At 47.8% G+C, this 14,951-nt stretch overlaps 4 protein-coding genes across 4 annotated transcripts; 2 read left to right on the plus strand and 2 right to left on the minus strand.

The window, feature by feature from the left end:
- Positions 1-12: 12 nt before the first annotated feature.
- N7487_009431 (uncharacterized protein) lies at positions 13-405 on the minus strand (the record flags this gene model as incomplete). The annotated part of the gene is made up of 1 exon (XM_056877161.1): positions 13-405. One exon carries the CDS (start codon positions 403-405, stop codon positions 13-15), a length of 393 nt encoding a protein of 130 aa, XP_056725741.1.
- A 633-nt stretch (positions 406-1,038) lies between these two features.
- N7487_009432 (uncharacterized protein) lies at positions 1,039-2,751 on the plus strand (the record flags this gene model as incomplete). Its single annotated transcript, XM_056877162.1, has 6 exons — positions 1,039-1,096; positions 1,149-1,603; positions 1,664-1,700; positions 1,772-2,505; positions 2,556-2,676; positions 2,729-2,751. The coding sequence occupies 6 exons, from the start codon at positions 1,039-1,041 to the stop codon at positions 2,749-2,751; spliced, it is 1,428 nt and encodes a 475-aa protein (XP_056725742.1).
- A 370-nt stretch (positions 2,752-3,121) lies between these two features.
- On the plus strand, positions 3,122-5,173 carry N7487_009433 (tetratricopeptide repeat protein; the record flags this gene model as incomplete). The annotated part of the gene is made up of 3 exons (XM_056877163.1): positions 3,122-3,289; positions 3,374-3,957; positions 4,027-5,173. The coding sequence occupies 3 exons, from the start codon at positions 3,122-3,124 to the stop codon at positions 5,171-5,173; spliced, it is 1,899 nt and encodes a 632-aa protein (XP_056725743.1).
- A 211-nt stretch (positions 5,174-5,384) lies between these two features.
- N7487_009434 (uncharacterized protein) lies at positions 5,385-7,547 on the minus strand (the record flags this gene model as incomplete). Its single annotated transcript, XM_056877164.1, has 7 exons — positions 5,385-5,515; positions 5,581-5,875; positions 5,979-6,154; positions 6,234-6,511; positions 6,576-6,799; positions 6,872-6,984; positions 7,070-7,547. The coding sequence occupies 7 exons, from the start codon at positions 7,545-7,547 to the stop codon at positions 5,385-5,387; spliced, it is 1,695 nt and encodes a 564-aa protein (XP_056725744.1).
- Between the last annotated feature and the right edge of the window lie 7,404 nt (positions 7,548-14,951).

The raw sequence follows: 14,951 nt of genomic DNA on the forward strand, positions 1-14,951 counted from the left end.
CTCAAAATCCAGCTAGTACGGGCAATGAGCCTCCACCTCAATTTCAATCACCATCCCCTCGATTCCCAGCTTGCCAATCTCGACACAAGTCCAAATGGGTCGATGACCAGGAAGAACCTTCTTGAAATTGCCGGTGACCATGTCGAATGTCTGATCCACGTTGATATGATAACTCCGCACTGCATAGACATTTTCCCACGACAGACGCGAATCAACGCTCTTCAGGGCCTTTTCAACATTCTCGAAAGCGATAGCCACTTGCTGTTCAACGTCTGGGTGGACATTGCCACTCTCATCCCAGCCGCCTTGACCAGAGGTTTTAATAGTGTTTCCGATGCGGACGGCTTGCGAGTAGTGGAAGGATTCCGAGTTTGCCTCGGTGCCGGCGTAGTTGAAGAATTGCATGGTTGTTTTATTTGTGACTTTAGAGGAATCCGATAGGTAGAACTGAGGTAGATAGAGATGAGATAGGGATTTTAGGTGCGATGAAAGGAAATGGAAGTGCTTGACCTATTTAAACAGCTACCCAGAGCATTCCTCCATTCAGAGCATTCCTCTTGGGGAATGTACGGAAAATGGGGTATTTCAAATATGGTAAATATTCTGGCCATGCCATTTAAACTACCTTAAATGGATATGGACACAATCTTCCATCGATTGTGGATGTTTGAATGAATAGCCGAGATTTCAGCTTTGGAACCGACGTGGGCAAATGGGTATGTTACTTGCCTTAGAGGGCATCTTTCTTGACATCTTACACGACAATGACTTGAATGGGAAATTAATTGGACCAAGTCATCGGACCGTCCAAGATCTTCCTCCAGAATCACATGGCCCCTCAATCTATAAGGCCCCGCATTTCCCAAATAGGCAAGAAGATAGGCCACGCCCAAATCAAAATTTCCTTGGCTTGTCCCTGGAAAATATTGCTGTTTGTCACAAAATGAAATAAATGTTCTAATTGACCATGGCAATTATAATATAAAGCCTTCAAACGTAGGATCTTTCAAATCCCAAAACTTCAATCTACATTTCACAATGGCTCAACCTATCCAATTGACGGCTCCTAACCAGGTCTCTTATTTACAACCTACTGGTGAGGAAATTCTTCAGAAAGATTGAGTGCAATGACTGATAGTTTGGAAAAGGACTGTTCATTAACAATGAATTCGTTCCCTCTATCTCCGGCCAGACTCTCTCAACTGTCAACCCTTACGACGAATCCGTGATCGCCAGCGGCGCATCTGCTGGCCCAGAAGATATCGACCTCGCTGTAGCCTCTGCCAGAAATGCATTCAAGTCAGAAGAATGGCAATCACTGGCCGGATATGACCGAGGTCTCCTATTGACTCGCCTCGCAGACCTCTGCGACCGCGACAAGCACATTCTCGCCACAATCGACGCATGGGATAACGGCAAGCCATATGAGCAAGCCTTGGGTGAAGATCTTGCCGAGGTTATCTCTGTCTTCCGTTATTACGGCGGCTGGGCAGACAAAATCCACGGCCAAACCATCCCGACCAGCGAGGCTAAGTTGGCCTATACTAGACATGAGCCTATTGGAGTGTGTGGGCAGATTATTCCTTGGAACTATCCCGTTATGGTATGTCCCAAAAAGACCCTCCTTGACCGAAGCTGTGGAAGCAATACTAATGCTAAGTAGATGGCGGCATGGAAACTTGGACCTGCTCTCGCGTGCGGTAATACCGTTGTCATCAAGGCCGCCGAACAAACCCCACTCTCAATCCTCTACCTCGCTTCCTTGATCAAGGAAGCCGGCTTCCCGCTGGAGTGGTAAACGTTATCAATGGTCTCGGTGCCACTGCCGGTGCCGCCATGGCATCGCACCTGGACGTGGATAAGATCGCCTTTACCGGCAGCACTAACACCGGAAAGGCCATTATGAAAGCGGCCGCTTCGAACCTGAAGACTATTACACTCGAGACAGGCGGCAAGAGCCCCTTGATCGTCTTCGAGGACGCCAACCTCGACCAGGCAGTGAAGTGGTCGCACGTCGGTATCATGAGCAATATGGGTCAGATTTGCACATCCACCTCGCGCATCTATGTGCAGGAGAGCATCTACGAGACTTTCGTCGAGAAATTTAAGCAGTACACTATTGAGAACTCTATTGTCGGCAGCCAATTTGATCCCCAAGTGAACCACGGACCTCAAGTGTCCGCTGCGCAGAAAAGCCGCATTCTGGGGTATCTTGAGACTGCCAAGCGTGAAGGCGCACAGCTTGTTCTTGGAGATGATCAGCCTTCCCCGGATGCCAAGGGTTATTTCGTCAAGCCCATTATCTTCAAGGATACGAATCGCGATATGACTCCCGTCCGTGAGGAGGTGTTTGGTCCCTTCGTCGTTATCCAGTCTTTCAAGGACCAGAAGGATGCGGTTGAGAAGGCTAACGATACTGAGTATGGACTCGGCGCCGCTTTGTTTACCGAGAACATTACCCGTGCTCACAAGGTCGCTGCCTCTATTCAGGCTGGCATGGTTTGGGTATGTACTTGCAGATATAATTTTTTGCGGCATATGCTGACCCTCAACAGATTAACAGCAGTCAAGACTCCCATTTCGCTATTCCGTTCGGTGGATACAAGCAGAGTGGTATTGGGAGGGAATTGGGTGAATATGCCCTTTCGGCCTACACTCAAGTGAAGGCGGTTCATGGTCAGTATCTTTCCCGTAATATTTGCGACCGGCATACTAATGTTGTCTTTAGTAAACTTGGGGACTTGGCTTTGAATATATCGAAGTGACGGGTTGGAGACAGTAACAAATAAATGATATCTTGTACATAAGAGACCAGATAATGAACAATTCAAATATCTCACTAGTAAATTCACTCAACTCCATAATTTTATTCCATCCAGTCAATTTTTGCATATGATATGCTCCGTACATAAAATGTACCTGGTACCTCGTGAATCTCGTGACTCTTAAAAACTGCCGTCGGGGGACCTCGGCTGAGGAGGCGGAAAGCTCTTGAACCCCACGTCAGAGAGATCCGGGGGATGCACCTTCACCTTTACATTGTCTTTGCTTCTCTTCAAATTTTCTTTTTGCATTAACACTCCACCCTTTTACTTCACCTTTAACCCGTCACATTCCCACCATGTCGTTCCTTGGTGGCGCAGAATGCTCTACAGCGGGGAACCCTCTCTCACAATTCACGAAGCACGTCCAGGATGATAAATCACTACAGCGCGACCGGCTGGTCGGCCGAGGACCAGGCATGCAAGAAGGCATGCGCTCACAAAACATGATGGGCGGACAGGACCAGGTGAGCCAGACAGCCCACAACGAACCTCCCCGCAAAGGAAAGAGCAACGGAGACTAACCTCGGCGTCGGGAAACTCCTCATCAGATGATGGACGATTTTATGCAACAACCAGGCCAACAACTTAACGGGCCCTCTCCCCAGCCATTCGCAATGGAGCACATGCGCCGCGAGTTAGATAATTTCCAGACGGGGCCTGCCCGCACAGGATCGCCAGGGTGGGCCGGAGAGTTCGACTCGGGCGAGCAAGCGCGCATGGAAGCCGCGTTCCCGGGTCAGATGAACAACGGATCTGGGTTCAGTCCTGCGGAGTTTGCCCGCTTCCAACAACAGAGTCGTATGGGCATGCCGCAGACGTCGAGCCCTGCCGCCGCCACCGCATCGCCTATGATGGCGGGGTACCAGCGGCCGATGGCCATGGGTGGCGGTTATATGGGTGCCATGGGTGGTATGGGGATGATGCGTCCTATGATGGGCGGACAGATGGGGATGCAGCAGGGGCCTATGGATGCGCAGACACAGGATAAGGGGAAGGGGCGGATGGTGGAGCTTGACGACGAGAACTGGGAGGCACAGTTTGCTGAGATGGAGACTGCGACGGTTGGCAATGAGGCCCAGACGGACGAGGAGGCTAATGCGGCCATTGAGGCGGAACTGAATGATTTGGACAGGTCAGTGCCCTCCAATGACGCGTTTGAGTCTGTATGGCAACGGGTCCAGGCTGAGACCGCAACGAGCAGGAAACTTGCCGAGGAAGATAACTTTGAAGTCACTGATAACGTGCATGTTGGTGATCTCGGTGACTGGGATGGCTTTGATAGTCTCAACTCTCGCTTCCGGGATCCCCAGCTCGGCGATTATATGTTCGAGGAGGATAATGTCTACCAGGCTGTAGGCAATCCATTCGAAGAGGGAATGAAGATCATGCGTGATGGCGGTAATTTGTCGCTGGCAGCGCTGGCTTTCGAGGCTGCAGTTCAAAAGGACCCGCAGCATGTGCAAGCATGGACGATGCTGGGCTCTGCGCAGGCGCAGAACGAAAAGGAGTTGCCCGCTATCCGTGCGTTGGAACAAGCCCTGAAGGTCGACCCCGGAAATTTGGATGCATTGATGGGCTTGGCTGTCTCGTACACAAACGAGGGCTACGACTCAACTGCCTACCGTACACTCGAGCGTTGGCTGTCCCACAAGTATCCCACTATCATTGACCCTAAGGAAGTATCCGGCGATTCAGACCTCGGCTTCACAGACCGACAACTCCTCCACGACCGCGTAACAGAACTATTCATCCAAGCAGCCCAGCTCTCCCCCTCAGGAGCCCAAATGGACCCCGACGTACAAGTCGGACTGGGCGTTCTTTTCTACTGCGCCGAGGAATACGAGAAGGCCGTCGACTGTTTCTCCGCCGCGTTAGCCTCCACTGAGTCCGGTAGCACCAACCAACAAGAGCAGCTCCACCTCCTCTGGAACCGACTCGGCGCGACCCTCGCCAACTCCGGCCGCTCCGAAGAAGCCATCGAAGCCTACGAGCAAGCCCTCAACATCAACCCCAATTTTGTGCGCGCGCGCTACAATTTGGGTGTATCCTGCATCAACATCGGCTGCTACCCAGAAGCCGCACAGCACTTGCTGGGCGCGCTATCCATGCATCGCGTTGTAGAGCAGGAGGGCCGCGAGCGTGCGCGTGAGATCATTGGTGATGGTGTGCACCCGGATGGTCTGGATGACGAACGCCTTGAGCGTATGTTGCATATTAGCCAGAACCAGAGCACTAATCTGTATGACACGCTGCGCCGGGTGTTCAGCCAAATGGGCCGTCGTGACTTGGCTGACCAGGTTGTCGCCGGCATGGATGTTAACATCTTCCGCAAGGAGTTTGAATTCTAGGTTATCGCTGTTGATCTTTTATGTGCATGCAAAGGCATTGGATATATCTTTGAAATTTCTGGCTGGCAAGGCCTGGCTGTGTTGTATCTACTTTTTATCATTTGATGGCTGCTTAGATGAGATCTACAAGCCATAGAGGAAAAAGCACTTCCTCATATATATGTTTCATGAGCCCATTTCTTCCTATTTATGTAACATGTCTCTCTTATCTTTATGGATGAAAGGGAGTCGGATTCATCAACTCATCAACAACCTTCCCAACAGCTACGGCCTTCTCCTCTCCAAATCGACCCCCAACAATCTGTACACAGATGGGCATCCCATGCACAAGGTCGATATCATCTAATAAGAATTAAAATCAGCATTAGCCAAAACCCCAAAAGACAACAAAGAAAACAACCACTCACACTGTAGATAATTGAAAGCATCCGACTCATTCCTAATAGAATGGCCCTCCCACTCAGTATTACCTGCACTACCAACAGAATCAAGACCCCGATCCGCTCTCGCAACAGGAACAGTAACAGCCGCGTAGTCCAGCAGATTCCACATAGCCGTGTAACCCAACCACTGATTGCTCTTGACCCACGTTTTAGGCTTGTAGCCTACCCATGGGAGGACGGGCATGAGCAGGGCATCGATTTCCGATGAAACCCACTGCTTCAGGAAGGTGGTTTGGAGGATGAGTTTTGTTGCTTCAAACTGTATAGTGGTGTTAGATGGATTTTGATTTCTGGTTGGGGTATTGGGCGAAGGGAAAAGGTCTTTCAGAAATGCTATTGCTTTGAGCTGTCCTGTGACTTACCTGCTCTCGCTCCTCGTGTGAAAGAAGATCGGTCTCTTTGCCGACAACCATACCCTCAATCAACGGCTCGTCGACTATCCGACAGAGCGAACGATAGTGTTGGCCGCCATCGGCGAGAATGCCTTTTGTCCAGAGGTTGGTAACCGCAATGTGGAGGGAGGTGTCCCATTCGATTACTTTGGCAGGTTAGTAAAACACCTTTTTGACCACAAGGAAAGATAATATTCATTTCAAGATAACGAGGGGGGTGTATACCTTCATGACCAGCAGCTCGTAATGCATCTACCGTCTCCTGCATTGCCCTCGCAACAGGGGGCTGCGGCTTAACGACGCCGTCATCAAACACAACACCCAGTCTCAACTTCCGATTCGCCGGTGGTTTAGCGAGCTCCTTTCGCCATGGGATTGGAACTGCGGTTGGGTCTAGACTCCACGGACTGGATGCAATGAGACTCTCCATGAAGTACTCCGTTGTATCGAGAGATGTAGCCATTGGACCAGCAACTGGTGGGACAAGATAGTGCTGGTGTAAGCTATCATTATGCATCAGTACTGATCATAGGTTTGGCATACGGACAAGGAAAACGAATGACCTACAAAGAACAATCCCACGGCACTCGCCCTGTTGTCGGACATATAGAGTACAGACCTTGTAAATTAGAAGGTACTCGGATCGAGCCGCCGATGTCAGTACCGATTCCCAAGACGCTGCCTCCGGATCCAATAAGCGCGCCTTCGCCGCCGGAGCTACCACCTGAAATTAGGGCGTGATTGAAAGCGTTCACGGATTGGCCGAAGACATGGTTGTACGAGTCGGACATCTATTTGAGTGATTCAGTGACTGGGGTTTCATCAAGGATGCATATAATCAGAAAAAGAGAAATAGAGCATACCATCAGTGATTGTGGCACATTAGTCTTGACATAGAGTACTGCACCCATCGACTCGAGTAACTGCACGATTGAACTATTGGATTTGGCAGGTTTATTGGTCAGACCCACCCAGCCTTGACATATATATTAGCAACAATCCAACAAGACGTTTTCAACCAAAGACAGAAAAACAATAAAGCGAAAACCAAGAAAACGCACCAACTGTCGTGTCAAACCCCTCAACATCAAACCGATCCTTTACTGAAACTGGAACACCATGTAAAGGTCCAACAACCTCACCGGTACGCAGTAGATGGTCATCAAGCTCCCTGGCACGCTCAAGAGCCTTATCAAAGAAGATCTCCGTTAAGCACTTGGTAACCTGCTGTGCGATGGCAGCACGTTTACAAAACGCCGTTGTCAGCGCCTCGCTCGTCACACGCTGGGACTTGACCAGCTCGACGAGGTCGCGGATATCCGGAGTTTCGGTCCATGCTAGCTCGTCGGCGGAGAGGATACCGCTCGTGCGAATAGTTTCTACGCTTGATGCTGGTGGGTTTTCTAGGAGTGTTTCTGGCAGGCGCCAAGCTGAGGGGATCAGGGTTAGCTGGGTGGCGCGCTTTTCGAGGACGCGGTTGTTCCAAGGTGGTGGTTTGAGCTCCTGGGGTGATTCCTGTGTGAGTTTATCGACGGTCATGATGGATGTGGTAGTTAAGAATGAAGTATCAAACGAGCGGAGGTTGGGCTTAGAGATGTAAATAAACTGAAATGTCAACTTGGAGCTTATCTCCCCTCATTTCGGTAATGGTGCCGTGAGGGGTCGGATGGAGATTAGGCTTCACATCTGATAGCGAGATCCCGAGGTCCCAATAGAAGGTAATCGGGAATATGTGAGTGGAGATACAGGTTGGATCTAGATGAGGTCGGTACTTTTTCCTTTCTGCAATTCAACAATTATATCGGAGCTTCTACTTGTAAAGAAATAGGGCTACATGGCCAAGACGACGATGTTGCCTACAGGGGTTATGGCTAGATGTAGGTACTTTTGATATGCAATAGGAACCAATCATTAACAGGAAGGACATGAAAATATATGGATAAGACCAGCTTATCTTCATGTAAATTATATGATTCGAAGATTTGGTGTACTTGATGTTATTGTTGGCTTTCAATCTTGAATGTGATACACCGCGACCAGATCCCCAGAAACATTGAAAACGGTCACGATATTGGATAATAGGAAGAGTATGGTCTGCATGTCTGAAGATATTGTTGGTCGTGCTTCCTGCTACTCCTGATCTGTTCATCGTAGGTGCAGCGATAGCGAGGGTGGCGGAGATTGTGAGAATGGCCATGGGGAGCTTCATATTGGCAAGGATGAGCTTGATACAGGCCTTATATCAGTGCATTTAAATAATATCACACCTATGATGTCCTCACATACCAAAGTTGTTTAGTTTGGGGAGTAAATATAGTCCACGGGTATATGTAGACTTCAAATACATGTACATCAAATATGACATCATTAAGATAACAACCGTTTTTTACCTTACACTAATGTTCACTTTACGATACATTAGTTGTGCTATAAGCTGGTAATAGCCTACTTTGGACTATCTGAGAAGGGCATTGGAAAAGACTACTAAGAAGACTACTAAGAAGATGGATGTATAGAGTGGTGAGCTAGGCGGAAATTGCCGGGGTATTCGTCGATGATTCGTCACTTCTCTTTGATATGCCCATGCCAGGTGAATATGGATCACAATCAAGTGAGCGTTGACCTTGGAAACAGGTTATCCATTACTTGATGCTGCACGAAATGAAAATATTGCCTCAGAGTTGGGACTTCTTCCCACCGATCCACGTGAAGTCCTGAGCCGGGTTTTATCAAATTCCGTGACTTCTACACCTTCCTCTGCATCACTCAACACTTCACAGTAGACGACTTCTGTTGGTTTCCGCAGTATTGGGTTTGGCCAATGTGGACTCATCTTCGAGTAACCCGGTCGTACTTATGAGATCGAAATCGCCCGCCCGTCGTTCGGAGATGCCCTTTGGGCAGATTTCAAAGCCCACCTCGCGGTGAACCAGGCGTTTACAAACTACCAGTCAGAGTCTGTCGAAGTATGAACTCCCCAAATATTTCTCAGATGTCCCGAAAACCAACAGCGAATGGTGGGACTCTCGTCTGAATCTTTTCCATGGATCACACCTCTCTTTCCCTCTGCCTGCAATGACATTAATCACCGAACGCATACTTCCACTTCCCAAGCTGGCTCGACAAGCCCTCATCTATATCTATTGCCCTGAGCCATCGCGACCAGCTGTGATATCTCACGATACTAACCGTGATTGCAGGTATAGTAGGTATACCCGCGATAGGTATACCTATAGGCCGTAGGCCTTATAAATAGGTACTCGAAAATCGAAATAGCCCACCGCCTACCGTGGACAGGCGATGTCGCAGTCGAGGTATATCGAACACTATATATAATATATAGTAGAAATTACCGAGCCTTTATAAACTGGAAGATAGATAGACCGCTACAATAACAGTATTATACAAAAGTATATATATTACTTAATCAGCGATGCCTGTATGACTTGGAAACAGAGCGGATTTTGCCAATTTAGTTAGAGAATTTTACAGATATCATTTTTACCATATGACAGAAATAGACGGATACGACAATGTATGGTAAATCTGACATATGTAAATTCTCTAACTAACTAAAATGACAAGATCCGCTCTTTTCCAATCTCGGCGGACATAGCTGATTAAGCAATGTATGTATTTTTGTATGGTACCGTTATCATGACGGTCCATTGATTTCCCGGTTTGTAAAGACCTGGTAATTTCAGCATGCATAAATGCATAGTACTTGACACACCCCCCCAGTTCTTGAAGCTATTCAAAGCTCTCAAGGACTGCCTTTCTTCCAACTGTTTCGCAGCTGCTTCGCAACCGCTTCGCAAATGATTCGCAAGTGATTCCAACTTACCTCACCTGTCTCCTCACTGATCTCGGCTCAAATCGTCGATTTATGCAGTTTCCGCAAAACAGCCTCTGTTCTCAGAGGTCATGTGACGAATCATGTGACCTACGTCCCTCATTCCAACCAACTCTCTGAAGTGTCCCTGCTTCTGCTTCGTCAGAGCTTTGGTGAGCCCATCTGCTGGCATCGCAGCAGTTGGTACCCAGTCCACATATACTCGACCTGCGCTAACTTCTTGCTTCATCCAGCATCGATTGATGTCAACATGCCGGAGCTTCGTATGCATCGCGGCCCCTTCCTTCGTCAATAAATCGACAGTTTGCTGGTTGTCACACATGATGGATAGTGGGTGATCTGGTTCGAAGCCTAGTGCATTAAGCACTCGTCGCCACCACTGTACGGTTTTTCCTGCCTCTGCTAAAGCTAGTAGTTCGGCCTCGGTAGTCGATGTGGTGACAGTCTTCTGCTTAGTGGCCTTCCAATCGATTGGGCCACCATATAACTTGCAGATATACCCTTCGGAGCTCTTTCGATCTTTATGGTCTCCGAACGACGCATCGCTTGCAAATTCAACCGATTTCGCCGCCATCGTCAGGGTCGTATCTCGATTTCTAGGTTGTTTGTTTGGTGTTCTGATGCTGTTTGGTGTTCTGATGCCGTATTCAATGGCCCAAAAGCGTGTCTCATAGAGATACTGTATGATGCGATCGACTGCATCTATATGCTTTGGTCCTGGATTTGTAAGGAATTCAGCCACTTTGGAGGTTGCTTTTGCAGCATCTACCCGGGTAATGGTGGTGGCATACTGCGCAGATCCAACCTTGGCCTGGAAACCATGAATCTGTTGCGGTGATGCCACCCCATCATAGGGTACTAGAGGCTCAATGCTCAGTGGGGACCCTATTTTTCTCTCTGTGACGAGATTGTATTTGTGTGCCATGCTCTCGATGTAGCTATCTTGGCATAACCAGAGCTTCTTCTGCTCTCTATCACGTATAATACGTATATTCAAGAACCAGCTTGCATCCAGTTCTCGAAGCTCCCATTGCTTCTTTAGATTTTGATCTAGTAAAGCGGCTTCTTTAGCCTGTTTGGGGTGATTGACGATGATGATATCGTCCACGTAGAAAAAGACAATAATGCCTTTGGTTGTAAAGATGCATGGATCTTCTTCCACTGGGGTAAGGCCTAGTTTTACTAGCACCTTTGTAGCTTCTTGCTGCCAAAGCCTTGGTGACATGCGCAATCCGTAGAGGGCTCTATGCAGGAGCCAGCACTGATTTAGTGCTTCGAAGCCTGGTGGACACTTGGTATAAACCTCGCTTTCTAGCATTGAATTCAGGAATGCGGTAACCACATCTCTCTGAATCATATCTAGATCAAAGGCGGCAACTAGTGCGAATACTGCTCTCGCTGTTTTGACAGCTAGTGTAGCAGCTCTCTTTTCTTCAGTTGACATCCACTGTAGATCTCCTCTCACGCAGATTCTTGCTTTGAACTTCTCGAGCATACCATCTGCATCAAATTTGTATGTAAATACCCACTTCAATGGCAAGATCTGGGTGCTCTTTTTGTTCGGTAATGCAACCTGAGAGAAGGTCTCTTTAGCCTTTAAGGTCTCAATTTCAAACTCCGCAGCTGCCTTCAATTGCGTGGCAAAGGGATGGATTTTTAGCCGCTTCCAGTTCTCTGGTGGTGGAGGCATCTGATCTCTATGCAGTCTGTTTTGCATATTGAGCTTCTTCGTAATACCTGTTGTAAAGGCATATAGAAGGCTTGGTGGCTCGGCTAGCTGTTTCTCGTCTAGCGATAGATATGCAGTGTAGTCTGGATCTGCCTTTGGCTTCCGTATTCTGGGGCCTGAGATGATGTTAGATTCATCAATTGACGCAGAGATCTCTCTAGTAGGCCGATCTTCTGGCTCTGGAGTAGGCGTATACTGCATCTCTTGTTGCAATTGACGCTCTATCTCTGCTTCATCTTCATCATATTGATCTCCCTCTCCCCCTTCAGCTTCGATCGACTGTATGACATTGATCGGATCTGGCGAAGATAGCGAGGTAGGAGATCTCTCATGTGGCGTACTCTCAATCGTAGCAATCGACGATAGTGCTCTTTGTGGTGAGGCTCTCTGTGGTGACATAGGGAAGCTCCCAGGGATCTGTTCTTGATCCCTTACCTCTATCATTGAGATATGTTCTACCACTGAAGCAGGGCCTGCCATTGAAGCCGGTGTTAAAGGTAAAACAGGTGTTTCCTTTAAAGGGGGGACCCTTGGTGTCTCCTCCCTACTATCTAGAGTTTGAGCTTGCTCCACAACTCTAGATTCCTGGATTTCTTCATTTACCGCCTCTGGTGCAGTACCTTGTTCTCGGTTTTCGACGTCATCATTGAGAGTTATGCGAGCAATTGACATCGGCATACGCATCTCTATGCTCAATTCTGACTGCGCTTCTTCCATTGAGAGCACTTGGGGCCAGTTCTTAGCGCTTAGTCCATTTGTCATAGTACTAATTGCATCTTCTTCTTGCGGTAAAGGCTTCGTTTTAGAGTACTGTCTCGATTCATCGAATACAGCATCTCTTACAACTTCAACTCTGCCTATGCCTGCTCGCCCTTTGTATGGAAACCAGATCTTGTATAGGCTCTTTGAAACATAGCCTACAAGATAGCCGATCTCTGCTCTCGGAGCCATCTTGTTAGATTGTACTCTCTTCAGAAGCCTTGAGTACGTTAAGCACCCATATAGCCTCATATTCGACAGGTTGACAATTTGATCTTTTAAGCCATCTGGAGCCGCATAGCGCATCAATTCCTTCCATGGTATGATCCACTTACCATCCATCTTTGTAGGGGTACGATTCATCATATATGCAGATGCATACATCGTCTCTGGCCATAGATTGTGGGGTAGGTTCGTACCATTGAGCAATGCTCTGCCGTTCCTTACTATCATGCCTCCAGATCTCTCTGCTGGTCCATTCATCTCTGGCAAGCCAGGTGGTGCATGCTCAATGGTACACCCTTCGTCTTCAATCATAGATTCAACCTCATTGCCGGCGCTTCTCTCATTATCATAATGAAATACCCTGATCTCGATTTTCAACCAGTTTCGGATCAATGCTAAGAATTTACGAACTGCCATCTGACACTCGCTCTTCTTTATATGGGTAAATACGAAGTGACACCTTATTCCATCGAGATAGAAGTGCGTCATCCATATATGACCGTTGTAGGCAGGCTGGTTTTGTACTAGATCGAAGTGTACTCTCCCTAATATACCATATGCCTGGCCTATCTTCCGGCGAGAGATTTGCCTAGGTGCATCTGCCAATTGACAAGCTTCACATACCTGCATTTCTTTGCCTGGGTTGCTTGCAATAGTGATTCCTTCAGTCATCTCTGCCAGTTTGACAATTCGCGCCTTGCCAATGTGGCCTAATCGACGATGCCAGAGCTCAATTGAAGCCTCAGATTTTGGCTCCTGATTGGATTTCTTAGTGGCAAACGTCATTTCAGGCTTCAAATCTGATGCCTTTTGGGTTATAAAACCCCTTGTCTGGGTGAGCCATGATAGCTTCTGATCGTGGTAGATCTTATAGATCTGACGATGGCCATCAATTGTCTCAATGCAGTTTGCTCTGAGATTCATTAATAGGCCCCCCTTCATCATCAATCCATGAGATATCAGATTACTATGGAAGTTTGGCGAGTACCTAGTTTGAAATAGGTTCATCTTAACGGCGCTTCCAGTGGTAGGGTTTACACCATAGATGACCACAGTGCCTATACCGGCCACCTTCGTCTCTGTATCTCCCACTTTGACGTTGCTCTGTACGCTTTTAAAGGTGCTAAACAAGCTCCGATTGTTGCATACGTGGATTTGAGCACCTGTATCAACTACCCATCTGTCTTCTGTAGGTGTAGTTGTGGCTTCAAAATCCTTGATTTTTGTTGACATAACGGTGTCAATTTTGACTGCGTTGGTTGTCAAGAAGCCAAAGGCTTCATCGTCGAGGGTTGTATTCGCTTGCTCTTTAGCAAGGGTCCCCCTTGGCCTTCTGCATATGCAGCTCGCTTCTTGTCGACAATTGCCTTCCATCTAGGATTAGCCTTCATGGCCTTCTCCCACTTCTGTTTCAATGCCGGTGAGGGCTGGTAATTAGCAGGCCTTCTATCTTCATAGATTTCCCAGCAGGCCCAAGGCATATGAACTCTCGATTTTACCCTGTCACATGGACATGGCCTTCTTTCTAGGCCATCATTCCTTGCCTCTATAGGCTTTGCTTCTTCATTGCCTTGCCATGTCGAGAAAGCAGCCTTTGAGATGCCTCTTTGCGCAGCCGGCCTGCCATGGGTAATCTTCCAGTGGGCTTTGTACCGAGTCATGATTTCGAAGAAAGGGATGTCCTGATTATCCTGTACTCTGAGAGCCCATGTTTCATAGAATCCAGGCGACATTATAGAGATTGCTTCAAGGAATTGATTCGTGGCATCCTCTGCTTCTGGCATCCTTGCCTTCTTACACGATTGGTAAAGCGATTCCCAGTTTAGAAGCCATTTCTCGATATCGGTGTTCCGATCTAGGCCTCTATCTAGGTTCCGCCACTGTTGACGGAGCTTAGTTTTGTATGTAGGATCGCTCTCTGGTGCAAATCGTTTGTGGAGATTGAGCATCAGCTCCAAAGGTGATGGTATATCAATGATAAAGGGCTGGTAGGGAGTATCAACTGACTGCCTAATTGCCACCGCCACTAGATCTAATGCCTGTAGTTTCGACTGATAGGCTCTGTTCTCTGCATCCCAATCTGCTTTTAGGGATAGCCTCACATTGAACCAGTGTTCTGGGTATTCTTTTATGGCATCTTTGACAGAGATGATCTCTTCAGGTGGTTCCAATTTAGGACGTTCTTCCTCCTTAAGAGACGGATTGCATTGATCCCATACTTTATATGCAACTGCAATTGCTTTAATATATGAGAGCCATGCATCCCATGATTCTGTATCCTTCAAAATGACGCGGGAGGAGGCCGCGGAGAGGCTTGACATAATATTCATTATTGTCGATTTTCGTCGATGAATCTGATCTTCTTCGAAGGAGATAG

This window comes from Penicillium crustosum (assembly GCF_028827405.1).
Source record: "Penicillium crustosum strain IBT 35664 chromosome Unknown utg000004l_segment0_segment0, whole genome shotgun sequence".
Taxonomy (NCBI): Eukaryota; Fungi; Ascomycota; class Eurotiomycetes; order Eurotiales; family Aspergillaceae; genus Penicillium; species Penicillium crustosum.